Here is a 21838-nt window from a genome sequence, read left to right on the forward strand (position 1 = left end):
CGCGCGCGGAAAGTAGCATGAGCAGAGCATGAGGGCGCTGCAGACTTCATGCCAGTACGACGTAAACAAAAACAAGCACGCCGCTCCCCCTTTTTATTATTGTGTGGCTTGAGGACTGTTTTGTGCCCCTCGTGCTTCTGGTTTCCCTCTGGATCGAACTGATTCTGTTCTGGTTGATTACCAAACATTTCTCAAACCACTTTGAACACCTAAAACTGTCAATAGGAATGTGTTTAAAATGATTTCAGATGAAAAAGAAGAAGATCTTGTCTCGTAAGTTTTGATCTGTTTCCATTTTTATGGCTTCAGTGGTCAAAATAGCTCTAAAATCATATATTAATTTGAGATCTATGGAAAAATTATCCAAATTATAACCCTTTTAAAGACCAAATATCGGTTAATCAACTCACTCCTAGTTCCTAGTCTGAAATAAAAATTTTGAACATAGATATTATTTTGAAGCTCATGATATATGGAAAAGCTACAGTTTTCGCCGCCGAGTTACAGTTTTCGCCACCCCTACTTTAACATGGGATTCTCATAAGAACTGGCGAGATGTGTAACGCGGCAGAAACTGTAACTTTACCATACATAATTTCCAATGCTTCCTACAGAAAAATTTATTTCCTACATGCTTTCTGTTTTTGCTTTATATTGTAACCAATATCACCTTATATATAGCTTGAAATATTATTTTTCGAAACCCTCATATAAATCCTGCTTCCTGCTATAAGAGAAAACAAGTTAATACAAATTTTGCTACCTATTTTTCAGTGGTGACAAAGAAGATGATCGACAACCTCTGACCTGGATCACGAAGCCAAATAACAATTTTACTAGCCACCTACTCGCATCAGGAGACCAGCAGCAACTATTGTGCATTACTTTTACATCAGAGGATGGTCAAACTCATCACACGGAAACAGCTGAGCCAATATTCATTGACGTAAGAACACAGTTTTATTTCATTCTCGTTTTATTTAGCAAATTTTTATTTTTATAGTTTTCTGGTAACCAAAAGAGTGGCGACAGGTGCTTTCCCCCAGACAGTGCGTCAGAAGAAGCGAATTACACCAATTATATTGGCAGTAAGTTAGCTGCTTCATAAAAATTCATTATTTCATTGTTAATTTTTTCACAGGCACCATAGATAATGTCAGCCTAGCGAGCATATCAGAAGATATAAATTTCGAAACCAAACTGAAGGTTTTGGATGCTGTCCTGCCGACAGCTGCCAAAGAAAAGCCATCTAAATATAGGATAGAAAATGGAGTGTACTTTTGCGACTTGTGCGACGCAAACTTTGTCGATCTCGAAAACTGCACAAGCCACGTCAAAGAGCACTCAAAGAAAAGCGCCTACCTGTGTCCAACTTGTAACTTACCTTGCAAAAGCCACATTGATCTTGTCAAGCATTGCAAAGAGACGCATAAAGAGGACGGACTGTTTCGTTGCGGCAAGTGTTCGCTCGTGTTTGGGCGTCAGACTCAGCTGAAATACCATGAGAGACGAGTGCATCTGCAAGAAAGAAGCCAGGTCTGCCAGTTCTGTGGGAAGGGATTTTTCAAGCGATGTGATCTGAAAATGCACCTCAACATTCACCTTGGAATCATGAAAAACATATGTGAAATATGCGGGAAACAATTCCACCACAGGTCTAATCTCATACGGCACTCAAGACTGCATTCAGGTAAATTTAAAAGAAAAGTATTATTTGTAATATCTATTAGGCTAATTTCTCACCGCGCTAAAGATTGAAATGGTCGATTAGTTCAGATAATGAATACGGGGGGAATTACTAATGTTCTTTTAAACACTTTTTTCAAAATAGCTAAATTGTTAAGAATTGTACACACTAAATCACATAGTGAAACATTTCATCTTACAAGTCATATAACAAATAGGGCAAAACCAGCTGCTTCACTATAAAGAGAAATATTTCCTACGCGTAGAAATATCTTGGTATCATGCTCACAGAAATCTACAGAGATTGTTTTATTTTACGCGGCGCGGGACATAAACGGGGTTGGAACATGAAGGGATAATCCCCACTATAAAACTCCGCCTTTGTAGTCTCCCCACTGTTCAGAAAATGATATAATAAAGACGAGGATACGTCATACTTCCAAAATATACAACCCCGATTGTAGGATTCTTGTGTTATCCTAGCAACCAACACTGTTTTCCAAAAATCACGTCAATAGTTCCTTTCCTTTATTTTTTATGAAAACTTCTATATAAGGCTCGCCACTGCCCAGCGTACATTTTTTTCATTTTCTAAGTCCAAAGGCACACATCTATTCTTTACTCTGAGCTCATAACTACGCATATAGAACCTTTAAAATGCGCGGGTGTAATATCTATCCATTTTGCGATAAATTTATGAAATTTCACACTGTTTTGAAGTCGTATTGGCAGATGACAGGAAAAAGTTTTGAGACCAAAATTATAATTACTGCAAATTTTATGGGCTTTAACTGAATTTTGAAATTCTTAAAACTGCAGAATATTTTCCTTTGGTTAAATTTTAAATCAAGTTGATGTGAGCGTTGGATTTCTCTCGCTAATAAGCCTGATCGTACTGGCATCAATTTAAGGTCATCAATCACGGTCAAAGTGGGTCAGAGGTCAATTTGCGCGTGATTTTTTTTTTCATTTTTAAGATGTCTGTCTTTTTGTTGACTGTAAATGATGAGGTAATAGTCTCAAACTCTCAACCTGTCATTTTCGAGTTGCTGATCTAACGATTTTTGTCAACAGGCGTAAAGCCGTATGTTTGCTGCACCTGTGGTGTGAGGTTCAACCAAGTCAGCGCTTTGAAAAACCACATATCGCACCGGCACCCTGTCGGCAACAAGAAAGACGGCTACCCTTGCCCGAGTTGCGGCAAAATCATGACCACCATCGCTGTACTGAAGAAACACCTGAAACTAGTACACAAATCAAGTCTGGACAGTGCCGTTAATAAAGTAAAACGAGGACATTTAAAAAATACAGCTTTAAATTTTTGTATGCTTTAGATTCAGAGCAAAGAGACCAGTAGTCGTAAATTCTACTGCAAAATCTGCGGGCTTAATTTCAACAACCAGTCTGCGCTGCATGACCATGAGAAGGAAACTCACGCGAGCGCAGAGGAGTTTTCCTGCAAGAGCTGCAACCAGGTACTAAATTAATCGATGCTTCAAGTCGCCACTATCTTAATGACGGTAATTTTGCAGAAATTCAAATCGATCGGGGACATAAAGACGCACTGCTGTGTCAGTCCAATTGGTGACACCACAAGATTGATGGTCAAGCAGCTCCTGGATATGCAGACTGATGATTTTTCTGAAGAAGAAGAAAACTTGGTCAGTGAGGAAGTGATATGCAATGAAACGGTGCCTCCGAATGAACCTGTGGAAGAAGTTATTTCCACGCCGACAAACGATGGAAGTGCGATGCGGGAAATGGTTTTCCACGTGCAAGCCGAGGGTCACAGCGAACTGATGGCTGTCCACGTCAAATACGACATGAACTACATTATTCCTACAGAAAATCAAGACGTGAAACGTGCCGAGACAAATATCGTGAAACCCGTCGCTCCGGAAATAGTTAAAAATGAAATTCCAAAAATAGCTGAGATCCCCAAGCCACCCGAGAAGGAGGCGCCGCAGACCAAGAAATTCGCGTGTGGTGACTGCGGGAAGAGTTTTTCCAAAAAGCACAATTATAAGCAGCATTTAGGTTGTATTTTAAATTGTATTTAAGCAAAGTTGTGGAATTAAATCAATTCAAATGTCTTTTAGCAACTCACAACATTGAACTGAAAAAGTACGTGTGCAAAATCTGCAACCAGGTGTACGCGTGGAAATCGTCCTTAAATAAGCACGTGCTGATGAACCACACTGAAAAGTCGAGCACCTACTTATGCAACCTTTGTCCAAAGAGTTTCAACCGAAGTCAAGCCTTCTCTGTACTGTCCCTTAAATTTTAATTTCGTTTCTGTACTAACACTAAATTTTACAGGAACATGTTCGTCGTGACCACATAGGAGAAAAGCCTCACAAATGCGCACAATGTGGAAAGGCGTTCTTTAAAAAAAGCGACTTAACCGTTCACACCAGGTAGGAAAACTCGCAAAACTTTCCATCGTTTGTTTCAATTTATTTCTCTCCTTCCCCGCAGAATTCATTCCAATGACAAGCCATACATTTGCGGGACCTGCGGCAAAACCTTTTCCCACGTTTCTCATATAATCAGGCATGAGCGCATCCACTCAGGGGTCAGACCGTACAGTTGCGATGTTTGCGGCAAGGCGTTTGCCCAGTCGACCGCCTTGCGTATGCACAAGTGCGTACTTTACTGGTATTATTCTCGTGAAATGAGGTAATTGCATGTGTTTCCACTTTCAGAATGAAATTGCACGATGAAACGGCGCTAATAAGCAAACAGCAGTCGACCAAGAGCGTTGACAGTTCGTCAGCAGCTTCCATTCAAATTGTAAATTCAGCCCTTTCGGAAAGTGAACAAATTCTTGAAAATCTTTTTGATAATGAACTATACAAATTAAAATTTTAATTCCTTAAATGAAAGTTAGATAAATCGTGCTTTAGTATTTAAACCCAACCCATTAAATTTAATGATGGATATTTTGGCTATCTTTTTTAAATCAGTAATAGGAGGCGGAATAATAAAATTGGAAAACAAAAGAAGCCATTCCTGTTTTAGCCTGCGTGTTTTTTATGCGAGACAATAAAATTATGCAGGTGATGTCATGTGGAGTTATCAAATGATCTCATACAGTTCAAAAATTCGAATTTACGGCGTTTGCAGACTAAAGAAAAAAGGGAAAGTGCATTTTTATGCGAAACTCCATCAGCCAATGCGAATTTCAGGCGTTCAAGTGGTGGCGCCCAGTTACCCTCTCTCTTCTTTTGCCTGTTGGTGCTCGTCCCCTGATTGGCTACCAATGACGTAAAAATCCTGCGCTTTGATTGGCCGCCAGCAGGTTGACCTAGACAAATGACGTACAAAATCAGACTCAGAAGATGTAAAAATATTGGAAGATAGTCTTTTACCTGCGATACTACCTGACAGTGAATTTTGCTCGAATTCGGTGAAGAGCATGTCCGCGAAGCACGACTGCCAGTCCAAGCGGGGAGTCAGCAGCAAGTTCAAGATGCAGCATCAGTCGACACAACGAGCCTAAGCTGGAATACAGCCACTCAGAAGTAAGTTGAATGAAATTTCACGTTGCTCAAATTGCATGTTGTGTGTGTGTGTACCGAATGTGGATTTGCGGGACGGGCAAACACTCATTGTTTTGTTTTTATTACGCTGGCGGTCAACACCGGCGCTTCACTTTTTTTTTACCGCGAGTGCAAAATGTGCGACTTTGTCTAAGCTTTGCGAAACATTTTTGTAAACAGATAATTTTAGCGATGATATGCAAATCGAAACATGCCCACCAACTGCGCCCACACGCTTTATGTGCTCTTTCAAAATAAATATATATGTGTTTTGGCCGGCCCTCGAGGTCGCACGGCCGCTTGCTTTTTCGCAGTGTTGCTTTTGCGACAGAACTTGGCCGTCAATGAAATTGCTTTCATTCAGCAAACAATTAATTACAAACATTTCTGGTGATTAAGGCTTCCTCGTCGACTGAAAAAAATAAATATTTACTTTCAACAGCGGCATGCTCTTCCGGAAATTATTCTGCATTGCGCCCAACTTCCCGACCGCCGCTCTTATTGATTTTCCTTCTCCGAGCTCTTGGTGGACTATGACTGGTGATGAGGACAACAAACACGCTTTTTTATCAATTTTGCCACTTGCTTCCATAAATAGTTGCCATGCTGTAATTTATTATCTCATAACACTTTTTAAAAATACTTTTTGTTTTTATAAATTTATCAAGGTTTTTATTGTTACGAGCTTGACTCATATGCAGTAAACTGCAGTTCAATGCTGAAGAAAATTACAATAATTAATTGTATTTTAAACCAGTAGCACTGAACAGGTCAAGAGTAATTATCATTATAAGGTAACTAATTGTGTTCCCTTTTTAGTTTGAATTGTAATGAATACTTCCAAAGTCAAATTTATGGTCGCTGCCATTAGAATTTTCTTCAGCTTGGAAACTTATTTAATTAAACCTGCATTCCAGAAATAATCCAGGATCGAAAGTTGTGAGGTGAATCGGCACGCGATGAAAACAAAACATCCCCTGGCCTGGGGGTGAGGCGTTCGTAGCATGCCTGAGAGTTGCCCTTGGCATATAATTGGCTTTTGAGAAGCGCCAGTCGATCCGGGCACTTTTTCCCCTTTGTTTTGATTAATCCGCACGCGACGCGGGATCCGATTGTTGGGCTCGAGAGTGAGATGTTTGTTTTAGAGGCAGCACTTGCTCGGCTTCCACTTAACTTTTGGCACAAACATTTGGTTGCACACACACACACATGTTCCGCTCGCACGCTTTATTGCCTTCTTTCTCTTGCATGACCAATTTTCCCGGCGAATTCCGGCTCAATTGTTAATTAGAACGTGCGCGAATTAATCTCCGTCGCCTTGCGTTCCGCCACAATCGACAAATGCACGCGAGCAAACTGCTTGCATGTGCTGTTCACTTTTTCTCTGAATTTGTTTCGACATCAGAACGTAATTATCTTCATATGACAAATCGTCATCTCGGGATTTATACTTTATGATTATTTAAATGGCGAAATAATACCCAGTGCCGTGTGGAACTGTGGACTGGTCTGTTAATTTTTTTTAATAACTTTTCACTTTAAATATGACAAGGAAAGTAAGGATTCGACGTTGCAGATTTTCGCGAAGTTATTGAAATCTTGAGTATCAAACGAGCTATGAGATCACCAGGGGAAATTTTTTGATTCGACGCAGTTTGCTAATGATGGAGCTACCACGTCATGTAGCTCCATTTTTGTTTAATTTGTCATAGAAAAAAATCCTGAATCGAAAAATCAGGAAAGGTTGAAAGAATTAATTATGTATTGATTGCGGAGCCCAGCTCCCATTCTTTTTTCATTTTTATTTTTGGTTCAGGGTATTGTTCGTTATTATTGTTAGGCATTATTTGTTAGAAAATTCGTTGCAACAGAGAAAGATTTTTAATTAAAATAAGTTTTCGCCGGAAACACAAGCAAACAAGACATATCTCTAAGAGTTCCAAGCGTTTAATTGAGAAGGACCCGGCTCAATTGGGTAAATTCTTTTCTCACTTTAAATTGTTCTTCAGTCAATTCTTTAATTGTTTATTCTAAAGTCGATTATGAATTTTGTTATTCTGTTAGTCATAGTCAACAAGAGACTCTCTGATTAAAAAGAAGAATTGTTCAAGATCCTGAGAGATTTATTTGTCACCTCCTAACCCCAAAAATAGCTTCCCTGATAACAAACCCTAAGAGTTTCCTTTTGAGTGGTATTTACAGATTTTTTCATTGAATTGAAAAACAGATCGTTCTTTTTGTGCTTCGTTGACATGGATGCAGGACTTTGCTTTTCATTTTTTAATAGCTCCACATAAATGAAATTTAAAAAGAATGGCAATTATTTGAGAAATCCATTTTACCTATTTGGTTAGTATTTCAACAATCATTTTAGAAATCCGAGGGTAGCATCATCGTTCCGTTCTACAGCTGCTTTGGTTTCTTGGTAAAATTGCTGCTGTACCTGCGCAGAAATGGGTAAAATTCTTTACTTTCTCATTCTAAATTTATCTCGCGGTTGCGCAAATTAAATTTCTCTTTCGTATTAAATCTGGAATTTTCACTGTTTTAAAATATTCGTCGCAAGGTTCAGGAAACTCTTTACTGCTTTGACAAAGAATTTCCACGCTACTTTTTACGGTGTTAATGCCCCATGGCACGCAGCCGCCAAACTTGTTGTGACGAAATGAAATTTCAACAACGTTAACAACACTTATTCTTGCTCGTTTCGAGGCAATTTTCTACTTAAAAATTTCTTCAGTAAAATAACACCTCATCTTGCACAACGCGATCAATTTCATTCTGCTGCAAAGGCAAAGCGAGCTATCCGAAAGCAATAACCGCACGCACTGCTTTTTTCATGTTATTCCTGGCAAACGTGACTTCTCGTGCTCGCAGAACAAAGGCCGATCGTTGAACAGATTGGCCAAATTGGAATTACTCATCGCGTGGTTGTCGTGACATCAGCTAAAACAGCGTTGTGTTTTGCAGAAATTGCGCCGCCACCCGCTCCGTGGCCTGCGAAGGCGGTCCGCTGGCTGCGCCTTAGGAGCACCCGACGCCCCGCTGTCGCGGGCTCCGCTTCAATGTCCGCGCAAGTCTTTGGTCAAAACACGAGGTGAGTTTTCTTTTCTTAAGTTTACGAACTGTTTCGAGTTTTCACGCAAAAATAATTATATCACGGAGAAAACTGCTGACTGATAGAAAAAGAAACGTTTGATGAGTCTGTGTTAACCGCGCGGTTTTTTTATTTCTGCGACTTAAAATTCAGCTAAAATGCTGAATAACCTGCTGTGTCTTGTAAATTAAAACTATCTTGCCGTTTTCAATATTTGATAAAAGTGGATATTCACTGAAAATTCCTAAAAAATCAATTTGCTAAAAAAATCGAGAAATTGCTAAAATTTCCCAAGTTGTGTTTTAAATTTCTGAATAATTTGGCTCCATAGTTTGCATACTAATCAATCGGTGAGCACTGTCTCCTTCTGTAAATTCATGATTTTCAATTTTAATTTTTTCCCTGGATCAATCTACTTTTAAAAAAATGATTGGAGTTTCTTCCTTATTGGTGTAAAAATTGAGCTTTGAAAAATTTGAGCAATTATCTCAACCTTACATTGAGCCATTCGTGATTTATCTGACCCACATAAAAACCCCAGACTTTAATTTGTCTCTAAATTGTTACGGCGCGAGTGCCGGAAATCCGAGGGAATATCGATCATACACATTTTAAAATCGTGAATTCGTGAATGGCAATTAAAAAGGGCACACGCCAGCTGCTTTTCCGCATTGTGTGCTTGGATCGAGACGGCGTAAATGGCGCCATTAAATCCGTCTTGATTTGGGCACCGCGGATTGGGGTCAATGTTGACCTGCTCGGCTCGGCTTTCGAAAACAGGCGTGTTCAGCAAGGACGATGCAAAAAGTCTCTGTTTTCGCGCGCGCACACGATTCACTTTCAGCTTTGTGTCGACTCACACTGTCAGCGTCGTTGCGGTTTTTGATTATTAATGCGAGGGTGGAAACGCGAAAGGCTGCCCACGGGCGAATCGACTGTCAATTACGGCCGCGCCGACAGTAACACACGTTTTTCTTTCATGCGAGCGAGCGCACAATATGCGCAAAATCGTGATTCGCACGTTATTTATTGTGTGCGGTTCAAAGTTCAAAGCCTCTTTTACAATGCAACTCCTTCAGGTGACGTGAGTACGTGTCGGCATCGTTCAGGGATGCGAAGGAATTGCGATTTAAACTTATTGCGCGTTGTGTGCAATAATATTCTCGTCGCCAATTGTCATTTTCATACGTGAGACGCGCTCTGGAACTGCTAAACAACAAATTTATTTCAATCTCCTCGTAAAAGGCACGTTTCCTGTTTTGTCTGTTTGCTTAATATCGAGCTCTAATTGAGCAACTTCCCTATTAAAGGTATTTAGGGGTGACTCAATGTTTCCAGCCTTGGCCAGCTAGCAATGCGCTTTTACATTTCCAGACTGCATTCTTCAAGCTCAGCAGTTTTCATTCAATTTCCGCTCGACTCTCAGCGATTTGGAGGATAAACTGATGAGGCGGCTGAACTCATTGTTATAATTCGATAGACGCAGAGCTGCGCAGAATGCGGAGAACGCTGAAAATTTATCGTGGTGGTCGTCAGCAGTTAATTTCAATGCCAACCACAACAGTCATAGCGAGTGTACCCTCTCAAGGCCCGGTTGAAGGCATTTTCATCTCGCGGCAGCGGCCGGCGACACCGCCGGAGAAAGAGCGGTGCATCCATCTATCCATCTTTGTCGCCGCTGCGATTTGCACAATGGTGCATTGGCAAATATTGAGCCAGCATGACTCGCCCGACGGAATAATTTATGAATACGGGTTTGGCTTGAAAACGCAGGCAGCAGGCAAGGTTCGATCGCCTCGAGTGCAATGCAATAACTGCGTGAAAACTGAGATCATACTTGCTTGCTATGCTGTACTCAGGCAGTGTCACGTCTAATTTAATTAGAAACGCTCAACCTTCAGCCTTCACAAGCATATATTGTGATCTTGTGCTCTGACGTTATCTTGTAACACGACCATATTGGGGGTTCGGATGACATGCCGAGATAGGGTATCTTGAAATGCATTATTTCGCCACAGAAATTGTTGTCTTTGACTTAACAAACTTTGTCTTTGTTTCACGTTCTGGTGAAATCGTTTCTCTCACAGCCAGAAATAAACCTTGCAATCTTCTATCGTGATTCATTTTGTTAATTTTATCATGAGCACACTTGAAAAATAGTCGATATTCAATTTTGTAAACTGAATTGAGTTGACCACCTTTTTTAAAACTGTACAGTGACAATTTCGACACATTTGTTTCCAAAGGAGGTTCGCAGCAAGGGTATGAAAGACTTGCTGGTCGATTTCGAAGAGTTTCAAAAGCTTCAAAACCGCTAGAAATCTCGCAATCGAAAAATGAGTAGTTAGCACCCTTTGAGATTATAATATTTACGAGTTTCACAAGAAACACACAAACTGTCTGTTTAATGAGCTGACAATCTTCGCAAACAAACTGTCCGTCTGACCCCAAATCGAGCCAAAAGGGTCTCCTGTTCGGTGCAATCATCCTTTCTGCAATCCGTTTATTATTGGACGTCGCAGAGGCAGAGAGCAAACCTTGTTGATCTCGCGCGTCTCGAGTGTGTGTATGCATGTTTGTTTCCTGGATGTGCAGTGATCTCATCGTCATCCATCAGGAGCACGAAGCCGTGCGTCGCTCGCTTGGGTTCACCGCCTCTCCTCTCCTCGTCCAAGACGGCTATTTTATAATTACACACCTCCGTCCCTTCAATTGCCTGCGCCTTAATTTGGAGATGCCCACCGCTAAAGCGCGACTGTAAATAATTTTGATTGGCCGTAAAATCTTTTTATCACTCGACTGACTGTTGATTTAAAACCAGTGAAAACACACGTGCCGCTTTCGTGTTCCCTCTGGCGTTTTTAGGCGATTACGTTGGCGTTGTATCACCAGGATCTAAATTTGTTCAGCTTGGAAATGATCGGTGCCATATATTTTATTTAATGGATTTAAAATCATTCATGGAAAATAAATAAAATTTTAATGTACCAAATATTTGTTGCCTATTTAAGCAATCGTTCACGTGATTTATGAAACTGAATTTCCTTACGAATTAATTTTTAATCCTTTGAAGAACTTAAAGGAATTGTAAGGACCCTTAAATGCTGGATTTTTTTCGGCAAATGAAATTTTAAAACGCTTTTTGCCATCCAACTGTCTATAATCGCAAGTAATTTAATTCCAACAAGTGGTTATTACTAAAAAATCCATGCAAATTTATTTTTAAATGTTGGAAAGTTTACCTTAAGGGACTATTAAGATGTAAATACTTTCAACCGTGTTGACAATTTTCCCACTTGTTCAAATGTAATTAAACATTTAATATTTCTTTAATTAATATTTCCACTAATTTTGTTAAAAGAAATAAAAACATTAGCTCATTATTTTTACTTTTTGATGTTTCTGCGGAGCTTTATCTGGGAACCGTGACAAACCCCGAACAATAGGTAGGCGATCAGGCTGAAAATGGATGTGATTGTGCTTGGAAACGAATAATAAGCAATAAAAATCGAGAGTGTGTGTACGTTGATATTTCACAAGGAAGGCAGGCAGGCAGGCGTGTCCCACGCACCCTCGAGGAATCTGTCTGCCCACAAAGGTCTGCTCCCACATGCGCTTTTCGGTCCTCTGCTTAGATGCCGATGGCACACACATCCAATCAAACTAGCCCTTCGCTGCTTCCTACTCGCTGCATAAATAACAGGTAAAAATGATACCGCTGCCCACAATGCCAACCGGGAGATCATCCCGTGCGACCATTTCCCTGCTAATTGGCTTCTTTTCAGCCGTCTGCCGCCGCCCATATTCAGCGCGCAATTACCAAATGACCAACCGACCTTTTCGATTGCGACGCCTACCCGCCGTTTTGCCATTTTTAGCTAAATGCAGTCATTGGCGAACAGGTGTTTTCAATCTGTCGGACTGAATGAGGCGCTTTATTGGCACTTTGATAAAGGTGTCCTCTCAATTTGCGAAAGTGGACTTGACCAAAACTAAACATTCACTTTTTTTATTTCGCAGTTTCAATCAGACACAGTCCAACGGACACTCCCGCTTTTTTTCCTGGCGAGGCTGTTAGCACATTGCATTCAGCATTTTGTTGTGTTTTTCCTCTCTAAGCAAATGACAAATATGCGTGTTTGAGAAATAAAGACGTGAACGCCGTTCGAGTATTGCGGTGCGTGTGTCTGCACGCTGCCTGCGCCGCTGAGGAAAATGTGACGTCACGTATAAATAAGTAGCGAGACTGTTGTGAAGAAAAGTAGTATGGTTATTATTAGACGTTAGATCACCGAACGTTTACTTCCACCTCCCGGCACTACAAAAATTATCTGCCGCGCCATCAGCGTGTTCGAAACTGTTCTCCGACTGATAGTGTCTCTCCGGCGGCTCGGACGTGGGGGCATATGAGCGCCTAATTGAATTGCAAATGAGGTACACACACACATTCATTAACGCGCGCGCGAAATCGGGCTGCCGCGGAGCGAGACGCCAATTTGGTATACCTTTTTCATTCAGTCGTACCGTGCTGCTGCTGGATGCCGCTTTGGGCGTCGTTCTCAAAAAAAGTCGTGACACCGCTTTTGTCACGTATCGTGTCGCAAAATTGGCAGTCGCGCTGACGAAAAGAAATTTATAGGAATCCAGCTTAAATTTTCGTCTGCGTCCCATTCACGAAAAAAACGATTCTCGGTGATTTTTCTTTCGCGGGGTCCGTGCTGTCTGAGGATGATGACCATTTAAGGAACTTAGACCGCATCTCACTGTTGGCTGCGCGTCCTACGCGAGCCGAAGGTATACGCAGCGTAGAAGTGAGTTTTCTTTCGAATACACGCCTGGCCCGATGACATCATGCCGTCGTGTTTATGTATGTGATTATTATTTTATATACCTTTCTACACACACACGGGCGAGATCGGTGAACCAAGTTTCGCCGCTGCTTACGTATTTTCTCAATAATGCCCACTCGCTCTCGCTACACTCGTGTCCGGCAAGCGAGCAAAAGGGACCTTTCGAGACGGCCACGGTTAATTATCGAGCGATAATGCGCGGCAAACCGTGCCGACGATATAAGCTTTGCAAAAGTTCCTCGCAATTTTTCCTGATCTGCGTGTTGTCGGAAGCGAGATGTATCATTGATTCCTGGAAAATAATTAGCATAGTCACCCTTCGCAGTTAGTCAGCATTAATTGTGCAGTTTAAGGATGGACATTTCGCCTTTTATTAATACGACGCACGACACGACGAAAATATCTGAAACAGTTTTCAAGGCGTCGGTGACGTCATATTTCCGTCCCAAAGCCAGAAAGAGCGGCTCACTCGACACGCGGGTTGCATAAAGGTTCGAGCCCAGCCGGCGGCACCTTCGCATTCGCAAAGAACACGCGGAAAGAAATAAAACAAAGCCGCGAAATCTCTACTCTCGTTTCTGGAGCTGTTTTCGTCCGCGATGCGATGAGGCGAGTTTTTATTCTGGTCGGTATCGCGCGCATCAGCGCGGCTCGAGCAGAGCGATCTATCTAGCCAATCCACTTTGGCTGATCAAGTCAGCAGCACAATAATGGCTATGGCATCATGGGCCACGGCAAAATCATCGCAGATAATACAATTATGACCGACTGCGACTGGGAGAGAGATGCATCAAAGCCGCGTGACATCATCTGAAAATAGCGCCTCTTTTTGTGTCGGGCCAGGCCAACTCTCTCGCGCGCGCATCTGCGTGCGTGTGTGTACAAGTAGAAAATGACGCTGTTTTGCAGATTGAATTTTGTTTAGCGCGGTGCCACATTCCGCTGATAGGATAATGACGATAAATAAGCCAGCTTGTGGCACCAAACACTTTTCAGATGCATAATTGAGAGCCGACCCAGCAACTTTCAATGATAAAATTCGTTCGGAAATTATGTCATCGCGCGCGCGGCGTTTCGTCCATTCCGAACGTCTGCCGTCATGCCCCGTGTGTCCATCCTTCGCTACGTGATCGAGCTGGCTAATGCGCTCTGATGCCGTAAAGCAGGCGTTGACAGCCGCCGTCCATCCGTCCGATTTGGCCAAAAGCGGCCGGAGCTGTCCACGCGCGCCGCGAACCTGTTTTGCAGAAAAAACGGCGGAATCCGCCAGCCAGTACTCACGAGACTCGAGTGGGCCCCAGATAAATGCTGTAATTATTGCTTTTTAAACGCCTCCCCGCGCAAATATCAGGCCCGAATCAGGCCCACGCTGCTTTATTAATCTTGGATTGTGTGTGTGTTTCAGAAAGGTGTACTCGGTGTGGTATGGCCGAGTGGGAACGACCAACTCAATCACGTCCGACCAGGTTCAGCAAGTCTTCAACGATATGGATCTCTACCCTTCCAAGTCGCAGGGTAACTGTCTTGTATCTTGTGCTTGATTCGGGTTTCCAAAACCTATTTAAACCATTCAAAAGTTTTGTTTCAATTCATCCATTTTTTATTTATCAGAATAAAATTTAGAAACAAACTTGTGCTACTGGTCAAAATTTTAATTTTAGTTCTTGAAAATGACTGCTCAAAACATTCGGGTTTAAGCTCGAATTAATTCAGGGCGTTGTTTAAATTCTCTGATGGAATCGGATCCTTAGTTTTCAGGCTTTAAAAGCACTGTCCACCTACTGAAAATCAATTTTTATTTCGCCAAAGGAGAATTTCCCTCACAAACTACTCATATTTGAACATATCTCACCGATAAAAGTCAAAATAAATTCCAAAAAGTGGTAGTTTTCCAGAAAAAGCATATTTATTGACCGTTCTATTTTCATTGAGTTTTGATATTTGAAGTTAATGAAGTTGGCTATGCAGAATAAGTGTCTTGTTTAACTGTGTAATTGATGTACCGATCTCGTTCTTCTTCCTCCGTTCTCGGCAAAGCTTGATTTATAACACGGTTTATTTTTTCTCTCGCGCTCTCTGTTAATACGCGAGCAGAGCAATTAATATCAACACACACGGTCGGACCCACGCGCAATTGATATAGATATATCACTCGCAACGGTTAGCGGCTGGGTGGGCGACTCGAAAAATAACGAGATGCAATAAGGGACTGGCGTTTTGTTATTTACACGAGACAGGTATTCAGGTGCGAGGCGTGGAGCGTGTGTGTGAGTGAGCGTGCACCAACATGAAAATCGGGGATTTCAGCGGAGGAGTCAGACTCTTTTGCTCGTGTCACCAGCCCCCAAGATGGCAATTTTCTAGTTGGGAGCCAATCGGAGAAGGCTCGAGATTTGTCATTCGTCTATTTTGCACACATGGTGTGTGCGAGTGAGGGCGACCGCATCGACGCAGCCGCCGTGGCCGTGAGCGCGTGCTCTTTCGCGTGCGTTTGACCCGTTTGGATTCCCGATTAAAAAAGGAATCTGGACTTTTGTGTTGCAGTTTACGAGATGCTGCAGTGCGCGAAGGAGTGCGCCAACCGCAGCACGGCAGCTTACCTCACGTTCGGCGAGTTCTGCGTATTCGCCACCGAACTCAAGCGCTGCTATGAAAAAGGGTGAGTTTGCGTCCCGTCTGTATTTGCGGAGAGCAATAGACTGACTTTTGCCCTCAGCAGCATATCACGCCCGATGCAAATGTCGAGAAAAAACGGGGAGACCGAGGAGAAAAACAACAAAAGGAGAAATAACAAAAATTTGAGTGAGTTGAATGACATTTTTTTCTGAGCTATAATAAATTTTAACTTCTTTTTCACTGCTTACTCAAAAGGTGATGATTGTTATGATGGTGAGATATTAAAATTCTTTATCGTCGTTGCTTAAAATCCCATGTTTAAATTCCTTATTCGACAAGTTTCACCGTTATGGTAGCTCCTTATTTGACGATAAAATGCAAAATTAAACAGAGGTTCAGTTTTTATATTAAAATTTTTCTATTGAAAGGATAAATAAATTCGCACATGTCTTTATTTGGCATGGGTCTTCAGATTTTCATGAAATTTGATAGAGGGGCTATTCTAATAGACTCAAGGCCCACCTGATAATCTCAGGTCCCAGAATTGGATATTTTACAAGACTATTTTAGAAGACTCAAAGTTGTCCCTTTTTCAAAATTGCAATTTCAGCAAACAAAAGTAACTTCTGTTCTGATCGTGGGAAATAATAAATGTCTAAAATATTATGCGTATCATACCCAACAACTTTGCTTACTTTTTGGGGCAAAGGTCAAGTTCATACAAATCAGGTCGAAAACGTGTATGGAACCGATGCCCTTTCCGCGGGATCGGTTGACCCTGTTTTAAATACTTCAAAATTTACTGTGACGCTGAAACTTGAAAAAAGTAACTAAAACAAGGCTTAAAGCAACGATTGAATTTATTTTTGAAGAACCTTTTTATTAAATTACTACCGAAATTTTATTATTTAAATACAAACCAGTTTTGTTCTTTAAATTTCATTTTCCATGTTCGAAATTATGCATATATGAATCATTTTTATCTATTTCGCGTAAATTTTACATAGCATTTTGGCGTTTTGCAGAGAGCGTGCCTAAATACGAGGTATTCCTCGGCGGCTCATGCAACCCGACAACCTGGCGACAGGACACAGCAATACCCATGCTGAAAAAACTGGGAATCACTTTCTACAACCCACAAGTGTCACACTGGGGCCCCGAACTGGTCGAGTTGGAGTGGAAAGCCAAGCAGCACGCCACCGTCCTCTTCTTTGTGATGGACAACGAGACGCGCTCAGTGGCGTCCCTGATCGAAGCAGCTCACAGCGCCGCGAAGCAGCGGAAGCTGATCCTGGTCATCAGCTCGTACAAAGGGCCGGGACAGGAAATCTGCGGCGAGTTCCTGTCGCAAAAGTGAGTTTGCTTGCTGCTGGACTAAGTCTGCAAACTGATTTTTCCGTCTCGATCTCGCAGGGAGTACGACGACCTGGCAGCAGGGCAAACGGTTTTACAAGACTTGGTCGAGCGACAAGGGATCCCTGTTTTTGACAGCATTCCTGTGGCGCTGAATTGCACAGCTAAAGTTAGTCCGCATATTATATTGTGACACGGCTTGTTAAAGTGATTGTTTGTTGTTATTCGATCAGATATTGAGAGAAAACCTCAGCGTACAAGACTTGAGCCTGAAGGATTTTGCGCAGCCAGTGAAAATGGCGCATGTACAGCTTGGAGATAAGTTGATGTGAGTGCTCACGTAATTTGCGTGTGAATCGCGATCAATTTGATATATTTTTCCGCAGAAAATTAAGGGAAACGTTTGACGCGCTAGACCACAACAGCTCAGGGCAGCTGAACCTGGCCGACGTGAGTGCTCCTTTCCCTTTCAATGTAAATTCATTATTAAAAAATCTTCCGCTCTTCAGGTGTGCATGGCGTTCAGAATACTAACCGGCAAGAATCTTTCGATGAAAGACCTCCGGAGTATTGTCGCGAGTCAGAGAGGTATTTCATTTGTCATCACCTAATGCCAAAATGCATCATTAATATTCGCAGGAGTTCTGGGAAAAGACGTAACCGACGTGCCTCTTGAGCAACAGTGCGTCACATTCGAGCAGTTCTGCTCTATCATGGCTGAATTCAAGATGAGAGAAAGTGAGAATCAATATTCAGGTTCACATTTGTTACTGCGCCGCACGCAGCCCTCTACTTCCTCCTCTACAGGCTTTCATAACCAGGGAGGCAATTCCACCCCTACCACCACCAGCAGCAGCACGGCACTCGTGCCAGTCAGCTCGGGAATGTGGGGGTGGATGAATTCGCTTGCAAATCAAACAGCTATGGTTCTGTCCGACTCTTTTTCTGGGCTCATAGGTACCTTTCAATAATGTAGCATAGATTGCCGTCTCTCTGCTCTCTCCAGCATCCCACTAACAAGCATGACTCTTTTGCTCTCTGGTATTATTTTTGTTCGTTTTTTTCTGTTTTCTCTACCTCGATCTGGTTCTGGTGTTTGTCTATTTGTTTACTGTTGGTTTTTTTCTTCTGCTCTGCCAACAGACGGATTAGATTTAAAACCGCGCTTTCAGCTTTTTTCTCAAGCATCAATGCGCCGTCACGCCGGCCTAGAAGCGCGACAAAGCGTAAACAAGTATGTCCGCTCCAGTGTTCTTTAGCGGTACTTAAGACAAGCGAAGCTGTTTATAATTCCTGGGGACTCATGTAGACTATAAATCTAACTTGGAAATTTTTTTAATATGGGGGTTTTAAACGTTTGTTTGGGTCAAATTGCGAGCAAAAGGTTAACAAAAGAAATACTGTCAAAATAAAATCTAGGAAAAACTTGTAGTTTTCGTCACTTAAAAGGAAACCCTTAAGGTTTCAATGTTTTAGTTTTTGGCGAAATTATTGAACTCATGTAGCCTTTCCCAACATGAATCGAGTACAGTGGTGGAAATTGACGATTTAAACATATCTTTTTAAGGTTTTAATAAAATGGCTTCCCTTTCGTTTTGAGCAAATTGCTAAAAGAACCTGAGAGCAGACATGATGTGCGATCTTGGCGAGTGACGGCGCATTGCTTAGCTCTTTGCTTATTAGTCAGAGCAAAAAATTTTCTAACGCCCTTCCTGCAACTCTCCTCTAGAATGGGTAATTGGACCGGCGTCAAGGTCGCCCCTTTCGCGTTCTCCGTCGAGCACAAACAACATGTCCATGAGTCAACCACCCAGCTGCCTGCGAGACGTCTACCTGGGCGGCTCGGTCAGCGACTCAAACTGGCGAGACGAAATTGCCATTCCTATATTTAAGTGCGTTACCCCCGTTAGTCCCTCGTGCTATTTATTCACAGATTCCTTTTTGCTCTCTGCAGGAAAAACGGGCTCACCTACGTGAACCCGCAACGCAACTCTGGCAGCTGGGGTAGTCGGCTAGTTCCTATCGAGGCTGCTGCTATGGACGCCAGTTGGCTCCTCTTGTTCGTGATCACCAATAACTGCAGGGCCGTGGCATCAATGGCAATGGTGAGATAAGTCAAAAAATAAGGCAAAAAGACTGTTCTGTGTTTTCCCCCTTAAATAACCACTCTATAACACAACAGATTTTGGATGAATGATTAAACAGAATCATACTTTCATCAATTGTATGATTTAGCTGAATTTTAAATTTCGTTGAATATTTTGAATTTCAAATTTTATTAGTTATAAGCTTTGATTCTGACTTTTTAAAATTAAATAAATATAAGCCATTTGAACAACCATTTTTAAATTTGATTTCTGTCCCTTCATTTCAATATTTATAGCTCATGTGAATAAACCAGACGTTTCAAACTTTTTTGTTGGAAAAATTAGTTTCGGCAAAAAACCTGCCAACTGGACAAACTGCAAACGCTGAAAAACGTAACATTGTTGCATTATATTTGCTTTCAGGCATCTCACTACATTGGCCTGGGTTGCAACATAATTCTGTGTGTACAATATCTTCCTGATGACTGTGTAATTGATGGCGAAAAAGTAATGCAAGCCGATTCAAGTGAATTTGCGTATCAGTAATCGCATTAATTTCAGCTGTCGAAGCAAGCGATAAAGGACTACAACAGGGGCCGCATGTATCTGTCCGATTTGGCCAACAGGGACGGAGTTCCCGTTTTTGAAAACATCACAGAGGCAGTTCAGTGTGCGGTGACTAAGTGCCTGAACCGATGACTATTCGACATGCCGCCGTTGTTGAGCAAGAGTTGAAAAAATAAACGCACCGCCCACGTTTTTTTACCTGTTGAGAAAGTAACATTAACATCGGACTACGGATTTTGAAAAGGAGAGGATTTCCCAACAAGTCACACATTTTGATGCCATATTTTTCATCATTTGCTATTAGTTTGTATTTGGATTTTGAATTTTTAACTGTACCTGACACCATTGTAATTTTACTTAAGATCAGCTGCTTGCTAAATTTGTCGCAACACCTCTGACTGTTTCATAAGTTAAGCAGCCGTACGCATAATAATTATTGTTTGTTACTCATTTACGACTCTTCGGAAGGGAAAAAAGGTTTGTCAGCACTCTGTGGCATGATTCAACATTCCAACGATTTATTTCCTCCACACTGCGCGCACAGTCCGCGTCGATATGCAAGCGAGTGTATGCAAATTTACTTTAAATGTACTTATACCTCAGATTAGTTTGTCCTCATGCATAATTATTAATTAATCGTAGTGCCGATTTTCAAAAGGAATCCGCCGATCGGAACGAGCACGCAGAGGATAGGGTAGCTGGCCGAATGTATCTTAAAATAATTTCATAGGCGGGACATAACACTGTAGGAAAGTTAGCCTAAGCAGCAGCAGCAGCAGCAGCGTTAGTTGGGCCAGAGCTAGTGGGCCAATGTCAAAATCGAGCGATTGCTTTCACGTCCAACACATGCAGTTTTATGCATCCTTGGCATCTTTCTTATTTCTGTATAACAATTTATATGACCAGTTTGTTGCTCTTAGAAAATAACCCAGAAAATGCATTTTTATCATTTTAAGCGTGTAACTCAAAAGGTTTTATTTTTCTCCACCATCAGCAGATTCAGATTTCTTTTTTTTAATATTGGCTCACACGTATTAATCGTATTAACCCAATTTTCGTGATTTAAACCCTGCGTTCGTTTAAGTGGTGGTTATGAAAGTTATAATTGGCTTTGACTAATGGTTTTGCTCCGTAAATTACGCCCTATAGTTGGCCAGATTAGGATATTTATCGCATTTTTCTGCCACTGTTGGAGTTTAGCGCTGTTCAAAATTCTCTAGTAAACTGACAAGTAGCTAAGGTGAGCTATTAGTTTTATTAAATTTCTGTTGAAATTAACTCAACATCTTCTGGGCGATTGATTGGATTGGAACACGACTTCGTTATAAAATTGTTTCCAAGTTTTGTGTGACTTTCATCATTTTGTTGTCTTAAAAAAGGAACGGACGCAAAAAGATTTATGTATGTACATTGAAGCAATTTTTTGTTTTATTTATAATCACAATATTTTTATAATTGATAAATCTTGCTGGCTGTTTTTTGATCAAGTGAAAAAAACACGTTGAAAACAAGGCTTTCAAAATAATTAAAAATTTCTGCTTCTATGCAAATGGACTCATTTCTCATGACAAATAAACCTAATTTTCGTGAAATACGCTTTCCTCGTCTCTTTTCAACAGTAAAATTTAAAAATCCTTAAATTTGTGTGACATGGAAACCCTGCATATCGACCTAAACAAGTATGTAGCAAGAATAATTTAGACACGTGTAGACTTTCTTGAAGTTGGAAAAAATTGCTATTGAAAACTTAAACATGTCCAATCTGTAGCTCAAAAGAAATATAAAAACTTTGACTGGTAGTTCATGTTTAAATTTATAGAAACCAACGTTTGATGCAAAACAATGTAAAGTTGTAAGGACTGGGGTTTCCGTGTGAGAATTTCCAGAATTTCACACCACTTCGATTTTTCCCTTTGCGCCAATCAGCCCGAAACAGACTAACAAATTACAACATACTACTGCAGCGCCTCTAGTGCCTCTACATTGACATTCACTTGTTTCTCTGCAGCTGGACTGATCCTGTTGTTTTTTTCTCTCAGG

At 41.4% G+C, this 21838-nt stretch overlaps 2 protein-coding genes and 1 long non-coding RNA gene across 14 annotated transcripts; 2 read left to right on the forward strand and 1 right to left on the reverse strand.

Moving 5' to 3' along the window:
- The first annotated feature begins 68 nt into the window (after positions 1–68).
- LOC135944070 (zinc finger protein 85-like) lies at positions 69–4571 on the forward strand. Its single transcript, XM_065490765.1, has 11 exons — positions 69–273; positions 775–946; positions 1004–1088; positions 1142–1690; positions 2761–2969; positions 3021–3161; positions 3219–3723; positions 3786–3952; positions 4006–4103; positions 4165–4329; positions 4392–4571. Exons 1-11 carry the CDS (start codon positions 239–241, stop codon positions 4555–4557), a joined length of 2292 nt encoding a protein of 763 aa, XP_065346837.1. The 5' UTR covers positions 69–238; the 3' UTR covers positions 4558–4571.
- On the reverse strand, positions 4006–5192 carry LOC135944074 (uncharacterized). Its single transcript, XR_010575271.1, has 2 exons — positions 5058–5192; positions 4006–4993 (listed from the first exon to the last, which is right to left on the reverse strand). It is a non-coding gene; the product is annotated as an uncharacterized LOC135944074 (long non-coding RNA).
- raw lies at positions 5069–21390 on the forward strand. Of its 12 annotated transcripts, none has more exons than XM_065490773.1 (17): positions 5070–5210; positions 7603–7685; positions 8199–8325; positions 14581–14690; positions 15720–15834; positions 15892–15977; positions 16047–16064; positions 16817–17144; positions 17205–17313; positions 17378–17472; positions 17531–17594; positions 17654–17732; positions 17784–18101; positions 18874–19036; positions 19099–19249; positions 19655–19738; positions 19793–21390. In XM_065490773.1, the coding sequence occupies exons 2-17, from the start codon at positions 7682–7684 to the stop codon at positions 19928–19930; spliced, it is 1989 nt and encodes a 662-aa protein (XP_065346845.1). In that variant the 5' UTR covers positions 5070–5210; positions 7603–7681; the 3' UTR covers positions 19931–21390. The 12 variants fall into 12 exon arrangements, with proteins under 12 accessions (XP_065346851.1, XP_065346845.1, XP_065346854.1 ...); XM_065490774.1 differs by lacking the exon at positions 5070–5210 and adding an exon at positions 5721–5836 and having other exon boundaries at positions 15895–15977; XM_065490779.1 differs by lacking the exon at positions 7603–7685 and having other exon boundaries at positions 5069–5210.
- The last annotated feature ends 448 nt before the right edge of the window (positions 21391–21838 follow it).

Source organism: Cloeon dipterum, chromosome 4 (genome assembly GCF_949628265.1).
Source record: "Cloeon dipterum chromosome 4, ieCloDipt1.1, whole genome shotgun sequence".
Classification (NCBI taxonomy): domain Eukaryota; kingdom Metazoa; phylum Arthropoda; class Insecta; order Ephemeroptera; family Baetidae; genus Cloeon; species Cloeon dipterum.

Bases quoted from the DNA above. Each gene is read 5' to 3' on its own strand.
- LOC135944070 (XM_065490765.1), top strand. From the start codon at position 239: ATGATTTCAGATGAAAAAGAAGAAGATCTTGTCTC. The intron at 274-774 runs GTAAGTTTTGAT...CCTATTTTTCAG, and splicing joins AAAGAAGAAGATCTTGTCTC to TGGTGACAAAGAAGATGATC. The intron at 947-1,003 runs GTAAGAACACAG...TTATTTTTATAG, and splicing joins CTGAGCCAATATTCATTGAC to TTTTCTGGTAACCAAAAGAG.
- raw (XM_065490773.1), top strand. The intron at 15,835-15,891 runs GTGAGTTTGCGT...TTTTGCCCTCAG, and splicing joins AAGCGCTGCTATGAAAAAGG to CAGCATATCACGCCCGATGC. The intron at 17,145-17,204 runs GTGAGTTTGCTT...TCGATCTCGCAG, and splicing joins GGCGAGTTCCTGTCGCAAAA to GGAGTACGACGACCTGGCAG.